Below are 19,914 nucleotides of genomic sequence, written 5' to 3'. Positions count from 1 at the left end.
ATGTAATTGCAACATATGCAACAACGTAGAAGTGCCCAGTGCACATAAAGCCAAACACCGAATCATCAAGGTTTTTCAATTCTCAACTGTACATCCAGATTTTTATGGTACACAATCCTCTAATTATTTTCTAAGTGCAATAATCTATATCAAAATATGTAAGGGTATGTTTCTCATTTCTAGCATGGGAAATAAGAAAATTACTACCCAAAAACATTTTGAAAGCAACAGAGCAAGAAATTTTAGGGTTTGGGCAGTTCATTTGTTTTGATTAAAGATATATCAGTACAAGACTTCATTATTCACATACCTGTTTTTGATGTGGTAGTATATTGCAAGAGCTACACTGTAAAGAAAAATATAGAGTTAATATCTCAGGACTGTCAAATTATAATATCTGTCATATTAACATGCAAATTTAAAACCTAGCACAATGCATGACAAAAAGTATGCTCAACAGCCTACGTTCTTCTGTTCACTGTCAGACAATTTTATAATATTCGTTCAGCACATTCCAAGTGCCTCCTTTCCACTAGAAATGAAGTAACTTTCAAAAATACTCATATTCTACATACCAAGTTGCACATACCTTCCATTTAACGCCCTACTCCACTCCAGTCAATGACAAAACCACTACTGACTCCCAAGGTTGAAGATAAAGCATCAGAGGCATTGGACATTCTCTTTTATTGTTTGCTAATGTTGCTGGGCTAACACAAAATGTTTTAATCACTGTTGGCTTATATTTAAATCCATTAACTTTTGGCTGTCGTTCTATGTAGTTACTCACATACCAGACTCAAATACCAGGCTCCTACAGTTTTATGGCATCAAGTTACTTATTTTAACTCAGGAAAGATGACTCCATGAATAACTTACTGCATTATGCATTTCCCATGTTCTCAACCACCACACCAAAGTTTATATTCTGTGCAAAGATGAAATGTGTCCTTATAATTCACAGAAAGCTAAGACTTTTAATTACATATACAACTAACTGATTTCATTCACATTTGAGACTAAAGAAAATTAAGATACAGCTTCTCATGGTTATTCTCCAGTTTCCAGTTCACGACTCCAGCTTTATTGAAGGATACATGCTTTACTCATGACAGAGCTTTATTGAAGGATAAAGCAGAACCAGCACCCTCCCTACTTGTTCCAGCAGCATAAAACCCACATAAAGCTAAAGGGGAAGGAGGAGAGAGTTCACCGATTCTGTTTGTCTACTATTTGTCTTGTCAGTGATTCACTGTAAGTTGCTTCTGTCTTATACTGATGCAAAACTTCCCCCCTTTTCTTTCCCATAAAAGGCCTTTTAAAAGAGTCAACTGGTTGCTTTGTAATTTTATTCCAGAATTTTTACACGAAAACTGACATACTGTCTGTTAGAAAAACAATATGTTGAAGCCACCCTGTTAGTAGAATTTTCAATTATTTCAAGTTTGGTTGTGTGGGTTTTGCTTTGGTTTGGGTTTTGGTGGTTTTGTTTGTTGTTTTTTTTTTGTTTTTGTTTTTTTTTGTTTTTTTTTTAACAGCCAATGTAGTAGAAAATATTTTTTCTTAGTTGAAAGTAAATATGTTTTACTAACTTTGTATGAGCATTATGGCTTTTACCTGTCTGCATTATAAGTTTTTAGATCATAAATGCTTTCTAAATTTGATTTTTTCTACAGATACATATTTAAGGAATTAAGGGATATTTTGTACCATGGACATTTAAAGGACATGGTCCTCACTGAACACAAAAAGCACATTTATGAATTAATTTAAATTGACTGAAAGCTATTCACAAAATAAATTAGTCCTAACATTTAATTTTAAATTATGTCACTAGGAACACAGTTGCAGTTCTATTTCACTTTATGAAAGCAGATGCAAGAATCTATGTGCAGAGCTCTGCTTGGTGCCCATATGGTTGCTTTTGTAAGAAAATGTCAAATTAAGTTTAGAAAATATTTACTATTTGGGAATCTGTATCAGAATCTGAAAGTCTTTCAGAACTGCAATAGATTCAGTCAGATCCAAGTTTCATTCTGCTTTTCATAGGCTAGTTCAGCTAGCACTCAATGTGCAGGAAAGAAGCTTCTGGAGCTTTCCATCACCCTACCCTGGCCAGCCCACTGATACTGCAGATCTCCAGTAGATACGCTAATATTTTAAACACACCAGTGCATAACATGACCCAGAAGAAATAAATGAGCCATCACCTTGCTCCCCCCAGCTTGTCTTTCTGAATCCTCTTTCACAAGGCTGCTGCTGGCCATTGTGACCTGCTGAAAACAATTCTCCAGTGCTGCAGCCAGCTGAATTCATCTCTTCTTTCAACAAGCAGTCTCAGTTCTGATGCAAAAAGGGACCTAAAACCCACCCAAAAGGCTGCACTTAAAAAATCTGCATGTAAGGGATTTTAGAACAGAAGAGTATGAGATTCCAGGAGGAAAAAAAAACAAAACAAAACAAAAAAACCTTTTTCCAGTGTTCATGTGAATTAAGTTACTAATTAAAGAAACTCAACGAAAAGCAAGACTATATTTCAGGCAGAAATAGCAGATGAGGAATTAGGTGTCAGTCAGACTGCAAATCCTTTCTCCATTCCCCTCTTTTTTCCTTAAACAGCTAAATTAAGAACATATTTTTGTGACCACCAACATTATCAACTCCTTTGGATGTGTTAGTCTGAGAATATTTGTCTCTCATGTAAGCATCCCTGCAGCAGAGATTTTGTCTTAACAAATTGTTGCATTTGAGTACATCAAGGTAGCAAGCAACTTAGAAGAGTATATCAGCAACCGTAATAAACAGCATAAAATGCCTGAGCATTTGTTCTCTCATTTTTCCCCCTTACTGTACAAAATGTAAAGAACAACACTCTATACATATCAATTTAATTTCTCTCCAAATATAAAAAGGCCCCAGTGAAACCTGAAATGATCATCTAAGACATCACCCAAGGGTAAGCCTATGTGCACACCACATACAAAGCTCCCTGCTGCTGTGTAATAAAATGCCAGTGCCCTTGTACTCAATAACAAAATGAATCTGGAGACAATTAATTTCGATTTCATCCAGAAAACTAGAAGGAAAGCTTAGCAAATAAGCATTTTCCCATGAACAGGAAAGAGCTCTTCAATTTCAGATAATTCCAAAATTCTGAACAAACAAGTGCCCAAGTAAGTTTTGGAGGACTCATCCAAAGCAAGTACCCAATTGAACGCTGAAGCACAAGGATTTCAGCTGCTGGAATTTGAGATCTTTATTGAGATATGCAGTATTGGGATGTTGATTCTGCACAGACCTAAAATAAGAATGATACCCTTTACCCATACTATTCACTGCCTCTGAAGCATGACTGGATTAAATAAATTTACTATGTAAAAATCTAGAAACCTTTGAAGCTTGCTCAGTAATGGTGCAGAAATATGTATAAATAAATAGATATATATAGTATAGGTTCTAGCAAAAATATATTATAAAACCCACCATTTGATGGTATACTTGAGGTTTGGTTGACTGACTGTGCTGTCATCCAGGAAAATAGTGGAGCAGGAACTGTACTTCCTTCTCAACTGCCCAGGAGGATGCTATGAAAAACATGCAAAAGAACAATGACAATTATGTAATACCAAAGCATTTTTCTGAGGAGATGCAAGAATTTAGAATAAACAATTTTTTCTGTCTCTCACAATGATGCATACAGTAATGATCAAGCAGTTCAGAAAGTAATAATTTCCAGTACAAAAGTCACAACAATCCCTGCCTGAGCCTTAACTAATACTTTTAAGTCCCAATCTCTGCTCCATCCCTCCTTCCCCAAAACCAGGCAAAAATGTTTGTGCAGAATTACTCAAATACATACATGTATTTGGTAAGCAAGCAAAGACGAACAAGACCTATGTTTCTGTCCTCATCCCAAAAGAGTAAGTGGAGGAGTGAAAAAGAAATCGTGTTGACAATGAAGACTGATTTAGAAGCAGATACAAAACCATGCTTGGAGAAAAAAGAATTGAACAACAACCCAAGCAAACCCTACAGAATGAAGTAGGGCAAAGAGGTCTTTACTGTAAAACTACTAAAACCTCTAAAAATTAATAGGGAAGATTCAGAAAAATTAATTCATCAAGAGCAGACTGTTATTAGACAAGAAGAAAATTAAAGTATGTAAGAGAAAGTGGATATGCAAATAGAGAAGAAACATCTCTCAACAGAAAAAGTTTTCAACAGATTTCAATCCTGTTTCTGCACTACGGTAGGAAAACACTGAAAAGCTCAGCCACAAAATGATGTTTGACAACACTATTCATTTCTAAAGATTTTTTGTTGAGAGGGCTTCTCCTTCAGTTGTTTAGAGCAGGCAGCATTTCACCAGTCTAAAGAGAGTAGTTTTGTCATGTCAGCTAATAGTTATCCCAGGCATTAATGCTCTTTGATTTTAGTCTTGCTTATTTTACCTACACTACTGAATAACTCGACCAAGAACCTTTGTCAGGAAAGTTAAGACCAGTCAAATTACATGTTTAATTTAAACCAGAAGAGGTTTAAAATTCAGTTGGCACATCAACATGGAAGTTTTCATGTGCCTTACAATGAATGTTTCCAGCATTTTAGTGGAGACACCAGTGCCAATACCATTGGTGGAATCCACAGGCATTTACCAGCTCAGAGTAACTGAGTATCTGACTACGGTCCTCTGACTCTTACCTCAGTACATCTTCCCCTGCCTAATTTCCAAAACAGATGTTATTACAAGTGCCAGCACTCCATCATCTCATTAATGTTTCCTTTTCCATAGGCAGCAGACTTCTTAGCAACATTCATTAAAGAGAGAACAGATAGACTGTTGGTAAAACCTACATACATATGAGTCATCTTTCTGTTTTTCCTAGCTATGAGTGAAAGAGCATTCAAAGTATTCTGTTAATTGAAACAAAAAGTTTTCTGAAGCTGTTACAATTGTAGAAACATGTTCAAATTATTTGAAAGCTCACCAACAATTTCTACCAAGGTCCCTCACTTGACCAATGTAACTGTAGGCTGAACTGCTTTTCTTGGAAGTGAAGTTTACTGAGGGAATGAAAATTATCCTCTCAAAAATTCTCCAGGAGTTTGGAGAGATAATTCATAATACTTTGGAAGCTCACAATCCATCTATCATCCAAGCTATTATATGTTAAGCAAGGCAACAAACAGAAAATTTAGCAGCACTGGAAGCATTAATGCCATAAAGTGTATTATCTAGCATTGACCTATAGAGAGAAAATTACTAGGGGACTGGTGATTTACAGCTTGCATTCTACCACAGTTTAGTTAAAATTTCTGGATTAGTCTGTTCTGTACCTTCCACAGTCATGATAAAGGCAAAGGAACTTAAAACCAGCTGAAAATGAGACTGCTTAGTGGTTGAAAAAAAACAGGAGCCGGGTACAGACATTACAGCATTAAAAAGAAAAAAAAAAAAAAAAAAAAAAGAAAAAAAAAAGAAAAAAAAAAGAGAATAAAAGAGGAAAAAAGTTTTAATTCTACATTTTAAGTGTTAACATGTTTTAAAGGTTTAGATAAAATTTAAGATAAATGGGCTGTATTCATTCAAGGCAATCATGAGTAAAAAAAACCCAGAAAACTCTGTAGCAACACCACAATTTGATTTAAATTTTCTTATGTAAACAGCACTCTAACATTTGATACATGTCAGTAATTAGAGCCATTCACCTTATTTCTGAAACCACCACATCACAGAAGTTCCCATGGTTTTCAGCCCACATTTCACTTTGTTAGGCTTAGAACTTTTCACACTTCAGAAAAAATATGTGGTGTCTAATGCCTCACTTTCTGTTCATAACAACTTGGCAGGAAGGGGTACCTCTCCCAGTCTGAAGAATGGTGCCAAGTGTAAACCTACTATCTTGGGGATATATACACATTTTTGCCATGTGAATAACTAACCTGCCAGTAGATCAACATTCCCAGCTTCTACTTTGACATCCAACTACCGCCATATGCTATGCCAGGTAACAGATTTTCTGCCTTTTCCAAATTACTGGAAAACATCTTCAGTTTCATATTCTAGGTTGACTAAGATGGAAGGCATCTAAAGTCCCACAGCTCAGTCAAATAGGCTTTTCTGAACCTCCATAAAACGCTGCACAGGAACCTTCTCCACCCTTGCTAAGGACAAAAGAGGTTACTGAGCATCAGCCCAGTATTCAGCACTGTCCTGTAGAGAAACCCCCTTCTGTGTCCATTTTAATGGGTTAAGTCCACACCCAGAACTGTACAGGAGATTAATGCCTTCACATTTCAAATCCATCACATCTGACCACAAAAATTCTCTATTTAGACAAGTCAGAGAGGCTCTAAGCAAGAAAAATCAGAAGTCTGAGAAAGAATATAAAGCCTTTTAAGAAATTAGCTAAACCCTCTAACATTAATGGAATCCTTCTCAGGTTCTGTCCCACCATTAAGGCTGGCATGGGGAAAGAAAGGACTGATATTGCTCCTTCTGTAAATCTTCATATGCAAACATGACAGTGAACATAGGACACGTGGAGCCTTGACAATCTCTCCTATTACAAATAAAGCACCTCATTGATACGAAGTGTGATTCACTTTAGATGTACTTTAACTATTTTTGAACCACAGCTGAGATTCAGCAGATGTCATGCTTCTCAACTTCAGCAAGTCTTCTAACTTTGTCTCACATAAAATTCCCAGAGGTTAAAACAAGAAAAACATGGTAGGTAAAAACTACTTGGAAAACTGTGCTCTGGTTACCCAGGGATCACTTTCAAATTGGAAGGTTGAAGTAAGGGAGATTCCACAGTGGTCTGGCTTACTCAATGTAAAATACTGAGCAATAACTTTGATAACAGAAAGTATTTTTTACTGAATTTGCAGCTGGCATTAACTTGTAGAGGAGTCTTATATAAAAAAAGGAAATCATCCTATATAATTTATAGAATTATCATGTATACAGTAAGGTAGAGCACCCTTCCACTCTGCTCAGCTGGAATTTTACGTCCGATTTTGACCACTGTATTTCAAGAAAGATGAATTGATTTCAGAGAGTCAGGAGGAGAGAGCAGCAAGATTAATAAGAGTATTGAAAAACCTCATCTAGAAGTAAAAACTGAAAGACTGGAGACGTTTTCTTCAAGAACAAAGTGAGAATAACAGCTCTAAGTCATGCTGAAGGGAGTTCCAAAGAAGAGAACGTTGCTCTCCATGACCATTGTGGATGGGATAAGAAAGAATAGGCTTATATTGGACATGAAAGTGTGAGAGGAGGTGATGGCAAAAAAAACCCAACCAAACTAAACCACCACCTTTTGCTAATAGCTTGAGTGGCTTGAGCAGTGACAGAATCTCCACTCCTGGAAGCTGTAAATAAGCAGCAAAACAAATATATGCCTGAAATAGCTTCGGTGAAGGATTCTGCTCTTGGGCAAGAAACCAGAGTGAACAACTTCTTGAGGTGAATTCTGGACCAATTTTCTATCATTTTGTGATTCCTTCTGGTGGAAAGGATTTGTAGCTCTTTACTCTGAAGTAAGTTGTTATTTTTCTAATTTCAACCAAAGACATTCATTAAGAAATGCTGCATTATAGGTTACAATGAATATATAATAGCTGTTTTATGGAATTTTTTTCTTTACAGGAAAAGATGTGTAACAGAAAAAATTGCTTTATAACTTGCTAAGTTTTTACATGTGTTACAGAACAAACTCCAAGAGCTCAAGATTCAAAGTCCTTCCATTAATGCCAGGTGTTTCTAGCTCTTAAAAACAGCAGTCTTTCCCTCTTGCACAGCTAATACTACAGAAATATCACTGCTTTATTTTTCTCCCTAAAGCTCCTGAAAACTTTCCATCTTTCCAAATCATGTTTGGTTTAAGATGTTTGAACAATAGGATTTACTTGAAGTTTACATAAAATATATCTTATCAAAAATAGAATGGCTTCATTTGCCATCAAAATCATGCAAGTTCTGCAGAACTGTTTCTATGGACCTGCTGTGAAATGAATCCCCAAAAATTCGTAACTAATTCACAAAAATAATACACAAAATGATTAATTTTTCTCAGCCTTCATTTCAGCATCACTCAGAAATTAAACCTAAATTTGAGGGGAAAGGGGAAGCATTACTATTTATTTTGTTAAAATGGCCATTTAAGGGTGTTTTGGGGTAGAAACATCTAACAGACAGGTGCATACAGACCAAAACCCACCCTTAGAATTGACCAGAAAGGGTAACCAGGCAGTTCTGTCCTGGAAGCTCTTTAGCAACCCTAGTATGGCACTCTTCCCCGATGCTCAGAAGGATTTGTTCATTTGGGTGCAATGCTTCCCTAATGAAGCTATACAGCTTTTGTATCAAAGCTGGCCTTCAGCCAGTCAGCTTCCAGTTTGGGAGGGGAGCTTCAGCCTTTTTCAGTGTTCTTTTGCACTTGTCCATCAAAAGATAATTTGCAGGTTCTGTCCTAAATAATTATAGTACTGTCTCTTCTTCTACCAAACCAGGTGTAAGTTACTGCATGATTTTAAAAGGTACTATTAAACAGTATTTCACCCCATGGAAAAACTGAGGCCTGCCTGCGCCCATCTGTGGAGACATGCCCATTAGCTTCCAGGCAGGAGAGGCTGGCCAAAATGCTAATAGGCAAAACTGGCATGTAAATGTACACATGAAGCCAAATTACAACAGCAAGCAAAAATACCAGGACTGCTTCTGACTTGGAAAAAGGAGGTTCCTATCTTGGCGATCTTCTGTTGCTTCAGGACATGAATTAGTTCTGACAAAATCTTTCACAGAAGAAACATGATTTTACAGGTCAACAAAGTGCTTCCAAAATCAAGCAAGCCATGCAACACCATTCTCTGCACAGCTCTGCAAAGCTCTCCATTTATTTTCACCTTGCATAACTTGATACTACAGCACAATTTAGTGGCTAGATATGGATATATTCACCTGAACAAAAGATACAGGAAACCACATCATTCTATGCTTACCTTTCTCTGCCAACATCTACAATAAAAAAAAAAAAAATCCAGTCTCATCAATTTTAAGTAATACCCATCATCCCTCATCAGTCTGGTATATGACTCAACCTTGTCCCCAGTTGATTAGTTTCACCAATATTTGATAATGTCCAAAACTGATGCCTTAGACTAGATTTGTACTTGCAAGTTTTTTGCTGTCAAAGCTTGTCCTTACTCATGTCAACTATAGAAAACTATGTCAGTTTACTACCAAGCTCTTGATGGGGGGCTCACAACCACTGGTAAACTCTTCTGCAGCACACACAGGCCCTACTTAACCAATGATAAAGCACACTGCTTTACAAACCTGAAAGATTAAATATTTATTTGAACACTAAAAGCAGCTCCAAGGCTTATATTTACATACCATATAATTGCTAGTGTTGTGCAATTTGACCAGAAGGACTTCACTACACTCCCAGCACAGCAAGTACTGTATAGCAAACTTGTTAAAGAACTCTCCTGCATGCTCTCACTCTACCTTAAAAGTTATCTTTTGATTCCCCCTACATCAGTTTGTCACTTCATTTAACTTAGAGCCTTTAGGCTGATAGGAGAGGTAAAATTCTTCACCCTAGAGGACACAAAAAGAAGCAATGGGCTGAAAGACGTTAGGAAAAAAAGTTTCAAACAGTAAGTTTAAGTAAACCATTAAAGAAAACCTGTTCATTCTAATTTATTGGAAGTGCAAAAAAGCATCTTTCATAATATCTATTAGGAATGGCATCAGTACAGGGAATCTGCTGGATGGGCCAGATGGCCTACAAAGGCCCCCTCTAGACCTGTTTTTTTCTGATCTTGCAATGGAGAGGAGCAAAGACCACATTAAGCAATCTCTAGGAGAGTTTCAAGAGCACCTGAGAAGCCTCTAATCTATCTTCCAGTTTATCTTGTTCTCTTTGAGTAAGGAATGGTAATTAAAATATCTTAAGGAATTTGAACAGTAATTATAAACCTTTACAATAGCCAGCCTCAGGCATCCACTTAAAACCAACATTTCACATTTTATGTTGTGCTTTGCATGTTTCACTGATTAAACTACTTTTCAGACTAGGTTCCCATTTCAGCATGTATCTTATTTACTCTTATAATCACTAGCTGGAAGTGCTTACCAGTCACATGCCTAGTAGTTTTTGCAATAGGGAAGCAGAAGAGCCTCTTTATCCAATGTGACAAGAAAATTTGGAGGCTACACAGGAGCAAATATCTACATCATTTCAAGCATGAAAAAAGGCTCACAGAAATTGCTTGTGCCACACCATGTACAGCAAAGGACCCCTCTGTTCTCCAATACTCCCCATCAACGGGACTGCCACTGGGAAGAAGCCTCCCCTGGTGTGAATCACTACAGGGTCACTTACAGGGAGTGGGGTTCTGACATGAACGATGCCCAGGAACTTTTCCCCAGGATGCTGAAAAAATTTTGGTCTATACACAGATGTTAACTCTTCTACCTGGAATGATAAAATCAGTATTAGCCTGCTGGGATCTGAACACCCAGTTGCCATGTAGCAGACAGTGGAAGTCACGTGCAGGTCCCTAGACAAGACAATGCTGAAAGAAAGCTGTTGCTACAAGGCTGATGAAGAGTGTCCATAATAAAAAAAAAAATGCGAAAGAGAGATATTAATTCCCTTTATTTTACTTCCCTTTTTCTTCCCTTTATCTTCCTTCAGAAATATTCCAATATGCAAAAAGTATCCCTTATTTTTACTAGGTATTACTGCTCACAAACACTGATTCACCTTTAAAAGCATATCTTGTCAAGAAGGGAAGAAAGTACTTTGGTGAACAGAGCATTTTCATCTTGTCTGAAAGGGAAAATGTCTGTAAAAACTTGGTGGAGAAAACAAATTTTCCCTCCCATTCCCTGCTCCTTTCCCCTGCAAAAAAAATAATCACCTAATAAAAAAGAAGTAGCTACTGTAAGCCATAATAAAAAAAAATTCACTCTTTCTCTACCCACCCCCTTCAAAAAACATAAAACAAGTCTTCCTGTTTCCTTTCCTTGTACAAGCAGAGATATTGATGCAATCTCTCCTCTCTGAAAAAGAAAATGCCTCTATCTCAGTCTGCATCTTTATCCCCCTCAGCAGCTTGACTAAGCAGATTAAAAGAAAAGACAAGTGCACAGTGAAGCAGCATTAAAGCCTTAACAAAAAACAACTGCCAGTTTAACAGGAAAGGCAAGTAGGGTCTGCTGCAACTGCTTAGAAATTAAAATAGGCTGGAAGAAAGCAAACACGCCAGGTACACTGTAGGCAGGTAACTTCCAGCACCTACAAGGATACAAAGGATCCAGCACCATCCCCAACCTGTCTGTCTCTCTCCCTGGGCTCTGTGGGAAGACTGAGAGATGACAGCTTCTGCACAGCAACCTGTCACCCTCACTTTCATTCCTTCCCCCTTGATTTCCCCACCCCAAAAGAAGAACAGCTTCTGGCTTCTTCCATCACACCTATGGACAAGCTGAATCTGAAATGTGGCAACTGCTAGCCCTTGACAAAGTGCAATAAATCAAAGCAGGAACCCACTATTTGTATTTGGGGATCAAAGGAAACTATTCAGCCAATTCAAAAATTCTACAGACAAAAGCAAGCAAGAAAGGAAAAGAATAATGGTGTGATCACAGTGTGAAAGTGCATTTTTAAACAAGGAAGAGTTGATATTAATTTTTTTATAGGTAAAATTTTGAAATTATATTTGTATAGACTATTATTCTCATCTGTTGCTACATATAACTAGACAAGCAATTAAAAAAGAAAATGCACAACTCTTCTTGATACTTCTCTTGCTAGCCAGCCACCCTGATCACTTGGGAGATGTCCAACTGTACCTGCAAAATAATCAATACGATACTGCGCAAAAGGATAAAAATATTTTGTTGCTCATGCTGGTTGTCACAAAAGGAGAATAAGTAGAAAAGATTTATAAAAAAAAAAAAAACAAAACAAAAAAACACAAAAGAGAAGAGTGTTGCATCATGGTGAGGAGTTCTTGTAAAAGGAACACAAAACAATGCTCCAAAATTCATAACCTCTGGCTTGTTTCCTCCAGAACAGGTGTGGGGATCCAGCACTTCACATCAACAAGGGAACAGGTGAGTAGCAATATCTCCTGTTAGAAATGCACTTAGCACACTTTGAAAAACGGTGGAAAAGAACCGATAAACCAACTGGCTATATCATAAATTTGCTTATCATGTAAATACTACTCATCATTTGTCACATACAATTGTTAAATCTATTTCCTCAAATTTCTTCAAAGAAGGTGTTCTAGGAAAATTACAATGGTTTCCTGCAGTCTACAAACCTAAACACAGTTGCCAGTTAAAGGCCATGGGAACCACTTGAAAATGATGACCAGTTTGCGCATCAGCTTTAGCAGACAATATTTAGGAGAAGCTGAATAAATACAGGTGTGCTAAAGTAACAACTTAAATATCACAAGCCTCATTTGGAAATATAGCTTATCTATGAGTATTGACTAGGAAACTTAACTGACTTGTAAGGACACACACAGAGAAAGCTGTGGTAAGGACTTCAGCTTCATAAAGGTTTTTTTTAGCTTTGTATTTCAGAAGTACTTTATAAATACAAAGTCAGATTTAAGGTAGCAGTAAACCAGACTACCGAGGGAAATTTACATTGCTGCAACCTTAGGAAATGCTTTCACTAATACTTGGGGAAAAAAAAATTAGGAAGGGGTATAGTGGTTAGGGTATCAACTGCATAAGCTGTTACATTGAGCTTCCAACAACACAACTCCTCAGTGATATGATCACCCTTCCCTTTTCTCCCTTTTTTGCAACAAGTCCAGCATTGCCTAAAAATATTTTATAGCAGGACTTGCAACAGTGTGCTTACAGCAGCATTCGTAATAGCCATCACAGGAATCCACTTGCCATCTGCCTAATGCAGAACACATCTTTTACATGACATGAAACGATGCAAGATACATGAGAATTTCATCCATGACACAAGATGGACTGTCACAGAAACTCAGTTAATACCTTGCTTTGTGATGTCTAAATATTTGTTTGGGGTTTTTCTTGCACTGAACCCCCCAAGTTTGAGGCTAAAAAGCACGCTGGAAGTTACAGAGCACACATTATTAATTTTAGAGGAACCCAGTGCATTAGCTTTACAAGTAATTTTATAGCAATACAATAACACTACAAATCACCCTCACACACACTGTAAACAATGGAAATGTTTTACACGGGAATAGAAGGTGAGAAGCACTGAGAATAGCTGCTAACCCGGTGGAGTCATCTTAAAGGCTTTTATAGCCTCACAGTATCTCCTGACTTCTTAAAAATCTCAACTCTTGCAAAACTGAAAATCTCAGCTTGCTTTGGAAGCTGGGCAGTAGTTTCAGAAACACTCATCACAAACCAGTCCTGCCTTCTCAACCCACTTGGCAGCTCATTCCTGCCTCTGTGCCTCCCTCCCTTTCTGCAGGCGCAAGCCCCGAAGTGAATCACATCTAGGTGCAGACCCATTTTAGCATTTAGCTGTGCTGAATTTACCTGCATTTGTGCCCCAATCCAGTTTATCTGGAGCTGCACAAACGTTTGCCCTAGCACAAAGGGATGCTGAGGCTATAAACCACATCTGTTTCTTTCAGCAGCTGTACCGGCTTAAAAATGACTCATTAAATGATGGCCTATTTTTCCAGATAGAGAAAAGTTTGAGAATTTCTCCCCATTTCACCCTGAAGGCAAATACCATTTGGGAGACAATTAGTTCTTTCCCTCAATTTTACTGAGGCATGACTCCAGATATGTCAGCACAAGGCTTAACACAGTGGGAGCCGCTCTGTTTCCAGGTGCTTCAGCAGTACAAACAATACTAACTGGGGCAAAGAGCCTGGTCCTGTAGCCGAAGCAAGCTACAGGATACTTGCTCTCTGCTTCACTGAGAATTTGATTCAAACAGAAGAGAACTGAACTGAAAAATGCCTGGGGTACACAAGCGTATCAAAACCCCCTCTTCGTTCTCAGCCTGTACCACACGTCAATCCACATTTACATTGCATCAACACTGGTGAGGCACTTCAGAACTTCTCTGTAAGTATCAAATGCTGCAGCTCTCTGCCAAAGCAAACTTGCATATAAATGTAATTCTAAGTTTTGAGAGTTTCTGTAATAATTTTAAAAATCATACTAAAGCCTGCAGCTCTTTGACCCAGATACCAGTTACCTGCGTACACTGGTTGTGAGCATGATACTGTCTTCAAACCAATAGATCCATTCCACTAACTCAACAGCTGAGACCTATGCTTCTGGATCCTGATGCAGAGCAGACATTTGAAGCATCAGCACCCTCTCACCAATATGGAAATCATGTGTGATAACTCTTATTTACTGTATAATACAGACAACAAGGAGAAAGCTGCATAGCGAGGCATTTTCACTTACGTGGTTTATATAGAGACTCTTGCGTTTTTCTCTCACTGCAAAAACACAAAATATGATAGAAATATTACATGACTATTTTTCCTGATTAAGCTTCTTATATACCATTTATAACAAAAAGAACAGGAGGCTATTTAAGTGCAATAATATTATTGCTTTTGCACTAACCAAGTATATTTATATATCAAACACAGAAGGAACATATATCTGTATGCATAAAGGCAATTATGCTCACTAGCGCGGTGATGGATTAAAATTCTCACCCATTTTGGGTACTTCACCAGGCGTTGTCTGCATGGGAAAGTTAATATGCAGTAAGCTACAGTCCAAGTTAGCAATGGATTAGCCATCCTTCACCAGTTCTCTGTGTGGGTACTCCTGAGTCACCAGTGCCTTTGTGCAAGGTACCTCGCTGCAAAGTGGCCTATGCTACCTTGCAGGTACGAAAGCACCTAAATAGTTACACCACGGAGTTAGCAAATTCTTATCATAGCTTACTGTGCACTAACTCCTATAGAGGAGCCTTGAAACCGTATGCATTATACCACTGCCTTCTGTAACGATCAGGCGGATGGCTGAAACGACTACACATGTCGGATATAACAATGAAAGTATATTACTTTGGTGAGTATGAACCAGTCACCACAGGCAAGGGTTGCAAGTCAAAGCCGCAACTAGCCAAAATATTCAGAAAGTAAACAGCAACAACAAGAGAGATAGATGTATAGAGTCTTAATTGTCAAGCAAATGCTTATTACAGCTGATTAAATATACTCTGTTTAATTTTTTAAAGCACTTTCCCAATTAACTCACCCCATAGAGAGCCCGTGGAGCTCTGTTCCAGTGAAAATACCACAGCATTTAGGATACAAGTCTGGAGGCAACTAACACATAAATCAAACTGTAGGATTAAAATAATAATGGTTTCATGCTGTAGGTGATTAAATGCACTTTGGTGCACCGTGATTTAAAAGCTATGCAACCCAATGCAGTTAGCAAAATAAGAGTGTTCATAATGGTGGGATAGCCTGTCCATTCCCTGTTGGATGAGAAGCCATTACTTGTGATTTTTTATAAGCAAGCAATCTCACATAAACAAGGCTGTATGTGTGAATACTGTGAAATAATTGTGTTTAATGCAGACATAAAATGAAAAGAAAGTAAGAAAGAACTTTTAAAATCCTTACATAATTTTCCTCCCAGGGAGCAGAAAGGAGAATCACACACGACAGATGTTAGCCATGTCACTTAGCACATGCTCAGATCCACAGTTATGGACATTGTAAACAGAATTAAACAGGAACAGCAGGAAAATTCTGATCATCTAGTAAATAGTTAAACTACTTGAAATCCTGCTAAAACACTGCAATACACTTAATTTCCACACACAAACTGCATTTATCAACAGCAAGGGACATAAGTAATCTAAAGGGAAACAACAAAATGAAGGCAGGTACTTGCTTCTAAGAATAGCCAAAGTATTTGTCTAGTATTGCAAACTGCAATGTACAGACAGTAAACAATTCTGATAAACTGCATGTAAACCAAATAGAGTACATATCTGAAAGTTAACACCTATTAACTGTGAAATTTTGAACACAGTTAAGTATTTAACAGTGTTTTAATCACAAACAGTTATACCACGTAAAAAGTTCTTATGGACAACATCCTATAAAGACAGCCTGCACATACACTCCAAATTCCATTTTTATCACCTTTCTTCCCCTACCTTAGTTTTTCTCTCCTGTATTTTCCCTTGTATCCATTATTCAATTCCCCATGAAAGCACAATCTATTTTACCAAAGCAAGAATATCCCTCACAGCTCATTCCCATTTGCTATTTCCAATCTCCAGAAGAATATATTAATGTGTTTAAACACAACCCTCACTTCTCCCTGCTCAAGCAATGCATGTGCTGCACATTTCTTCTAAGCACTACGTTGACCTCCTTTCTCCATATAAGAGAAATTCAGTTAGCCTGGATTCTCCAGTGGGGGACTTCAAGGCAGCAGCTGTGCTTCTGTGCTCCTGGCCCACGCTGCCAGAGCGTAAGGCTCAACTCTCTCCAGAACATACGCCGACGGGGAACCAGGCAGAGCAGAAATCCATTTTGTCACAACCACTCTTTTGTGATCAGAACCCTCCCTTTTAACAAGGGAAAGACAATCATTGCACAAGGCAAAAGGCCACTTCTGCCAAGCTAAAATGGCTGCAGGGAGGTAATCCCATTACTTGGCTTCAGGAAGTTTAAAGATGCTTTGCACTGCTCACACAGCACAGTATGGTCTCAACAGACCAGACTGCAGTGTTATAATTAACCGTCATTTTGTAGCATAAACTCCTAACTGCAACTCCAGGCTTTTGGCTTCCAAGCATGGGGTTTTGATGAAATGAGACTGAACAGATTTAGAGTCAGTTTAAACAATTAAACTTCCACTTTCTTTCTAACATTTAAAAACTTTCCAGTTAGAATAGAACCCTCCAAGTGGAGACTGAGATGCTGCCAAACTGTCTTAGTTTTCCTCATTTTAAGGCCAATGACCTGTTCCTATTTCTGCAGGCACTTTCAACTGTTATTGGTGAACTTTGGCAATAGTAGGAAAAGATATTATCCTGAACTAAAAGGGAGTGAGGAAATACACACATACATATGTACATGCGTGTGTATATGTATGTATGTATTTTTCATTGAGCAGTAATAGAAACTTTCTTTGTGCAATTTCTATAGACTATCTTAATGTTACCCATATCAGGATCGAAGACAAAATCATTGAGGATTACATGAGTAAAATTGACTCACGTTTTGGGAGTTTGTAAATAATTTATTTTTGTTTTATCTGAGACAGCAGACTGGTCCTAGTTAGCATGAAAGAGTAAGTACAGCTTAGCTCACTTCTATCCACTATATAAATACAATTTAAAAATCTTCTTTGTCTGAAGCCCATTGGTGCATTGATACTGCAAAATTTAGCCAGTACATTGAATGTGTAAAGCCTAACATAAGATAGGAGAGGTGAACAACTGTAACCCACCTATAGGAAAGACCATCACCAGCTCCCTGAAGTACCAACCATTGCTCTCTTGCTATTATAAGGAAAGTAAGTTACATTATTGGAGGTTTGGAAACACTGGCTTAACCACAACCACACACTAAATAGTGCATGGCTTTTCAGTCACGTAGACCATCCTGCTTACAGGCCAAACTCAGCAAAGAAGGGAGAACTTGCATACAGCACTCAGAAGTTAAAGTCATAAAAGGTGATATTCTTTACTAGCTATCTAAACAGGGAGAATTACTGACGTAAGATTCAGCACCTCCAAAATTCACACAAAAAGTTGGAAACATTTAGAAAAGCTACTGCATTTAGGAACTGAATTAATATTTATTGTGTCTTTAATTTTTATACAGATTCATTGAACTCAGGTAATTAAGGATGCATAAGGGCTACCAACTAAGAGGGACAGGACAGATTTAGATGCTTAGAATGGCATCCAAGCTTCACAGAACAATGGTAAATTCAGAGCACATAATATCCAGAGATGCCATGTCCTGTCTCATTTATCTGGGGTAATCAGCATGTTGCTCTTCACTCACATATTGATCACAAGCAGCTCAAGCACAGCTCCTGTGTCAGGACAGTACTAAAAGATTACTAGTGCGGCTTAAAGAGTACAGGGCTACTAGAAAGCCAAACATGAAACTGCCTGAAGGTAACATTGCCAAATCACTCTAGCATGTAGCCATTAGCCATTTCCCACTGTACAAACACGTGATGTATACTCATGAGTCACAGCCAGATCCTAGATGAAACCTGGAGTCCTGATGACCTTCAACTCTCCAGTATGTGTATTTTAAACGTGTGCAGGTCTTATCTATAGAAATATTTTCACTTACAGTCAGCAGGAAGGTTTGCCAGACCAATACTATACAAGTAATGGGAGATAAGTAGTTACATGCCCAAGTTAGGCATTTTCAACATTGCCAGTTCAGCTTTCCCCTTCTACATTGTCTTCAGAAGTCTTAGCGGTCCTCTAGACTTCACAGCAGGCTCTCAGAATACAAGACTACACACCATAAAAACCCCTTATATTTGCCCCTTCACAAGCCTTTTATTTTATTTTGGTGTTAGGCAACATCCTTGAATAGTGTGATAACGCCTACAGCTCACTTGGTTCCACAATGGGCCCAAAGTACAGACAAGCAAAATGCTTACTCCTGTGAGTTGTCCCACCAGAACAGGATGGTTCTTGGCAATACATTAGTAGATAAATGTTTGCAGAACCTTTTTTCTTTTCCACATGCAAAACAGCCTTTGGATTTTTTCCACCATGATCGAGGATAGCTGAACAGATGTTACATACCTGTTGATAACGTTTCTGTTTCACTAAATTCACTGTTCTCATGCAAAAATATATTCTTTGTATTATTTAAACTAGAAAAAAGTTTCATAGACCAACTCTAGCATGGATGCAAACTGTCATTTTAAAAAATGCTTGCAGTTAACTCCATACTGTGATAAATTGACCACTATTACTACAAGTAAGAATAATCATCAGGTCTGGTCAAAATTTTAGTTGTTACACTTGGGATATTTTTGGCCTTTCTTTCAACAAGCTGTAACAAGAAACAGGTAGCATCCATATGGGATTATACCATCTCAAAGCACTATAAAATAGACATTAATCTTCATAATACAGTGTACTATGGAAATACTATCACATTCATTTTACAGACTACCAAACCAGATTAGAATGGTAAATTGCATCCAAAACCATGTAATAAGGCATTGACAGAACCAAGGCTGAATTCAGAAGGACAATCTGAAGGGAAAAAGAGGTACTCACATAATCAACTCTTCAATTAGAGCCTAAATGTATATCCTCTTAGTTCTAGTCATGCTCAAAAATTAGCAAGAAATATACAGTAAGTGAAAACTATATTATTTTTAAGTGATGTATTCAACACTGCAATTTACTATGTAAATCAAAAACGGCATTTATAGGCAGCAGCAAGAAGGACAAAGTATTCATACCGAACAGTCAGAATTACAATGTAGAAACTGCTTTGAAAGTCTTGGTAGAAAATAATGTGTTTTGCATTGATCATTCATCTGCTTCTAAAACAACATGTCATACATGTCCAACAGGGAATGAAAGAGCCAGAATAAATGGCTTCTATTCTACTACTAACTCTATCAAGAGGCTTGCTTAACAGATGTAATTCCAGAGGGATCATTTTTTCTATGAATAGAAAAAATTACTCCAGACAAATATATGATTATATCAAATCCATAATGAGAGAAGAAGAGAGAATGTTTGGGTGGGATGGGGGTTGTTTTGTTGTTAAAATCTAGTATTGGGCTCATTTACTGTATCAGCTATATCAGAGGAAACTCTGGACTGTTTTCTTAGCTAAACTGGCATATTCTCAAGAAAATACTCCCTACACACTTCCCAG

At 37.7% G+C, this 19,914-nt stretch overlaps 1 protein-coding gene across 6 annotated transcripts in view; it reads right to left on the bottom strand.

Annotated features, from left to right (window-relative positions):
• CCNY (cyclin Y) overlaps positions 1-19,914 on the bottom strand; it is a 126,410-nt gene that overhangs the window by 31,230 nt on the left and 75,266 nt on the right. For 4 of the 6 annotated variants that reach the window (XM_042802103.1, XM_032982682.2, XM_032982679.2 and 1 more), the window contains exons 3-6: positions 15,643-15,651; positions 14,459-14,493; positions 3,484-3,584; positions 311-346 (exon numbers count right to left, since the gene is read on the bottom strand). In XM_042802103.1, coding sequence (XP_042658037.1) covers positions 311-346; positions 3,484-3,584; positions 14,459-14,493; positions 15,643-15,651 — 181 coding nt within the window. The remainder of the gene's footprint in view (positions 1-310; positions 347-3,483; positions 3,585-14,458; positions 14,494-15,642; positions 15,652-19,914) is intronic. The other 2 variants (XM_032982681.2, XM_032982683.2) reach the window with 2 other exon arrangements.

Source organism: Tyto alba, unplaced genomic scaffold (assembly GCF_018691265.1).
Source record: "Tyto alba isolate M040663 unplaced genomic scaffold, T.alba_DEE_v4.0 Super-Scaffold_38, whole genome shotgun sequence".
Classification (NCBI taxonomy): domain Eukaryota; kingdom Metazoa; phylum Chordata; class Aves; order Strigiformes; family Tytonidae; genus Tyto; species Tyto alba.
Note: the sequence above shows the minus strand (reverse complement) of the source record. Positions and strands in the feature narration are given on the sequence as shown.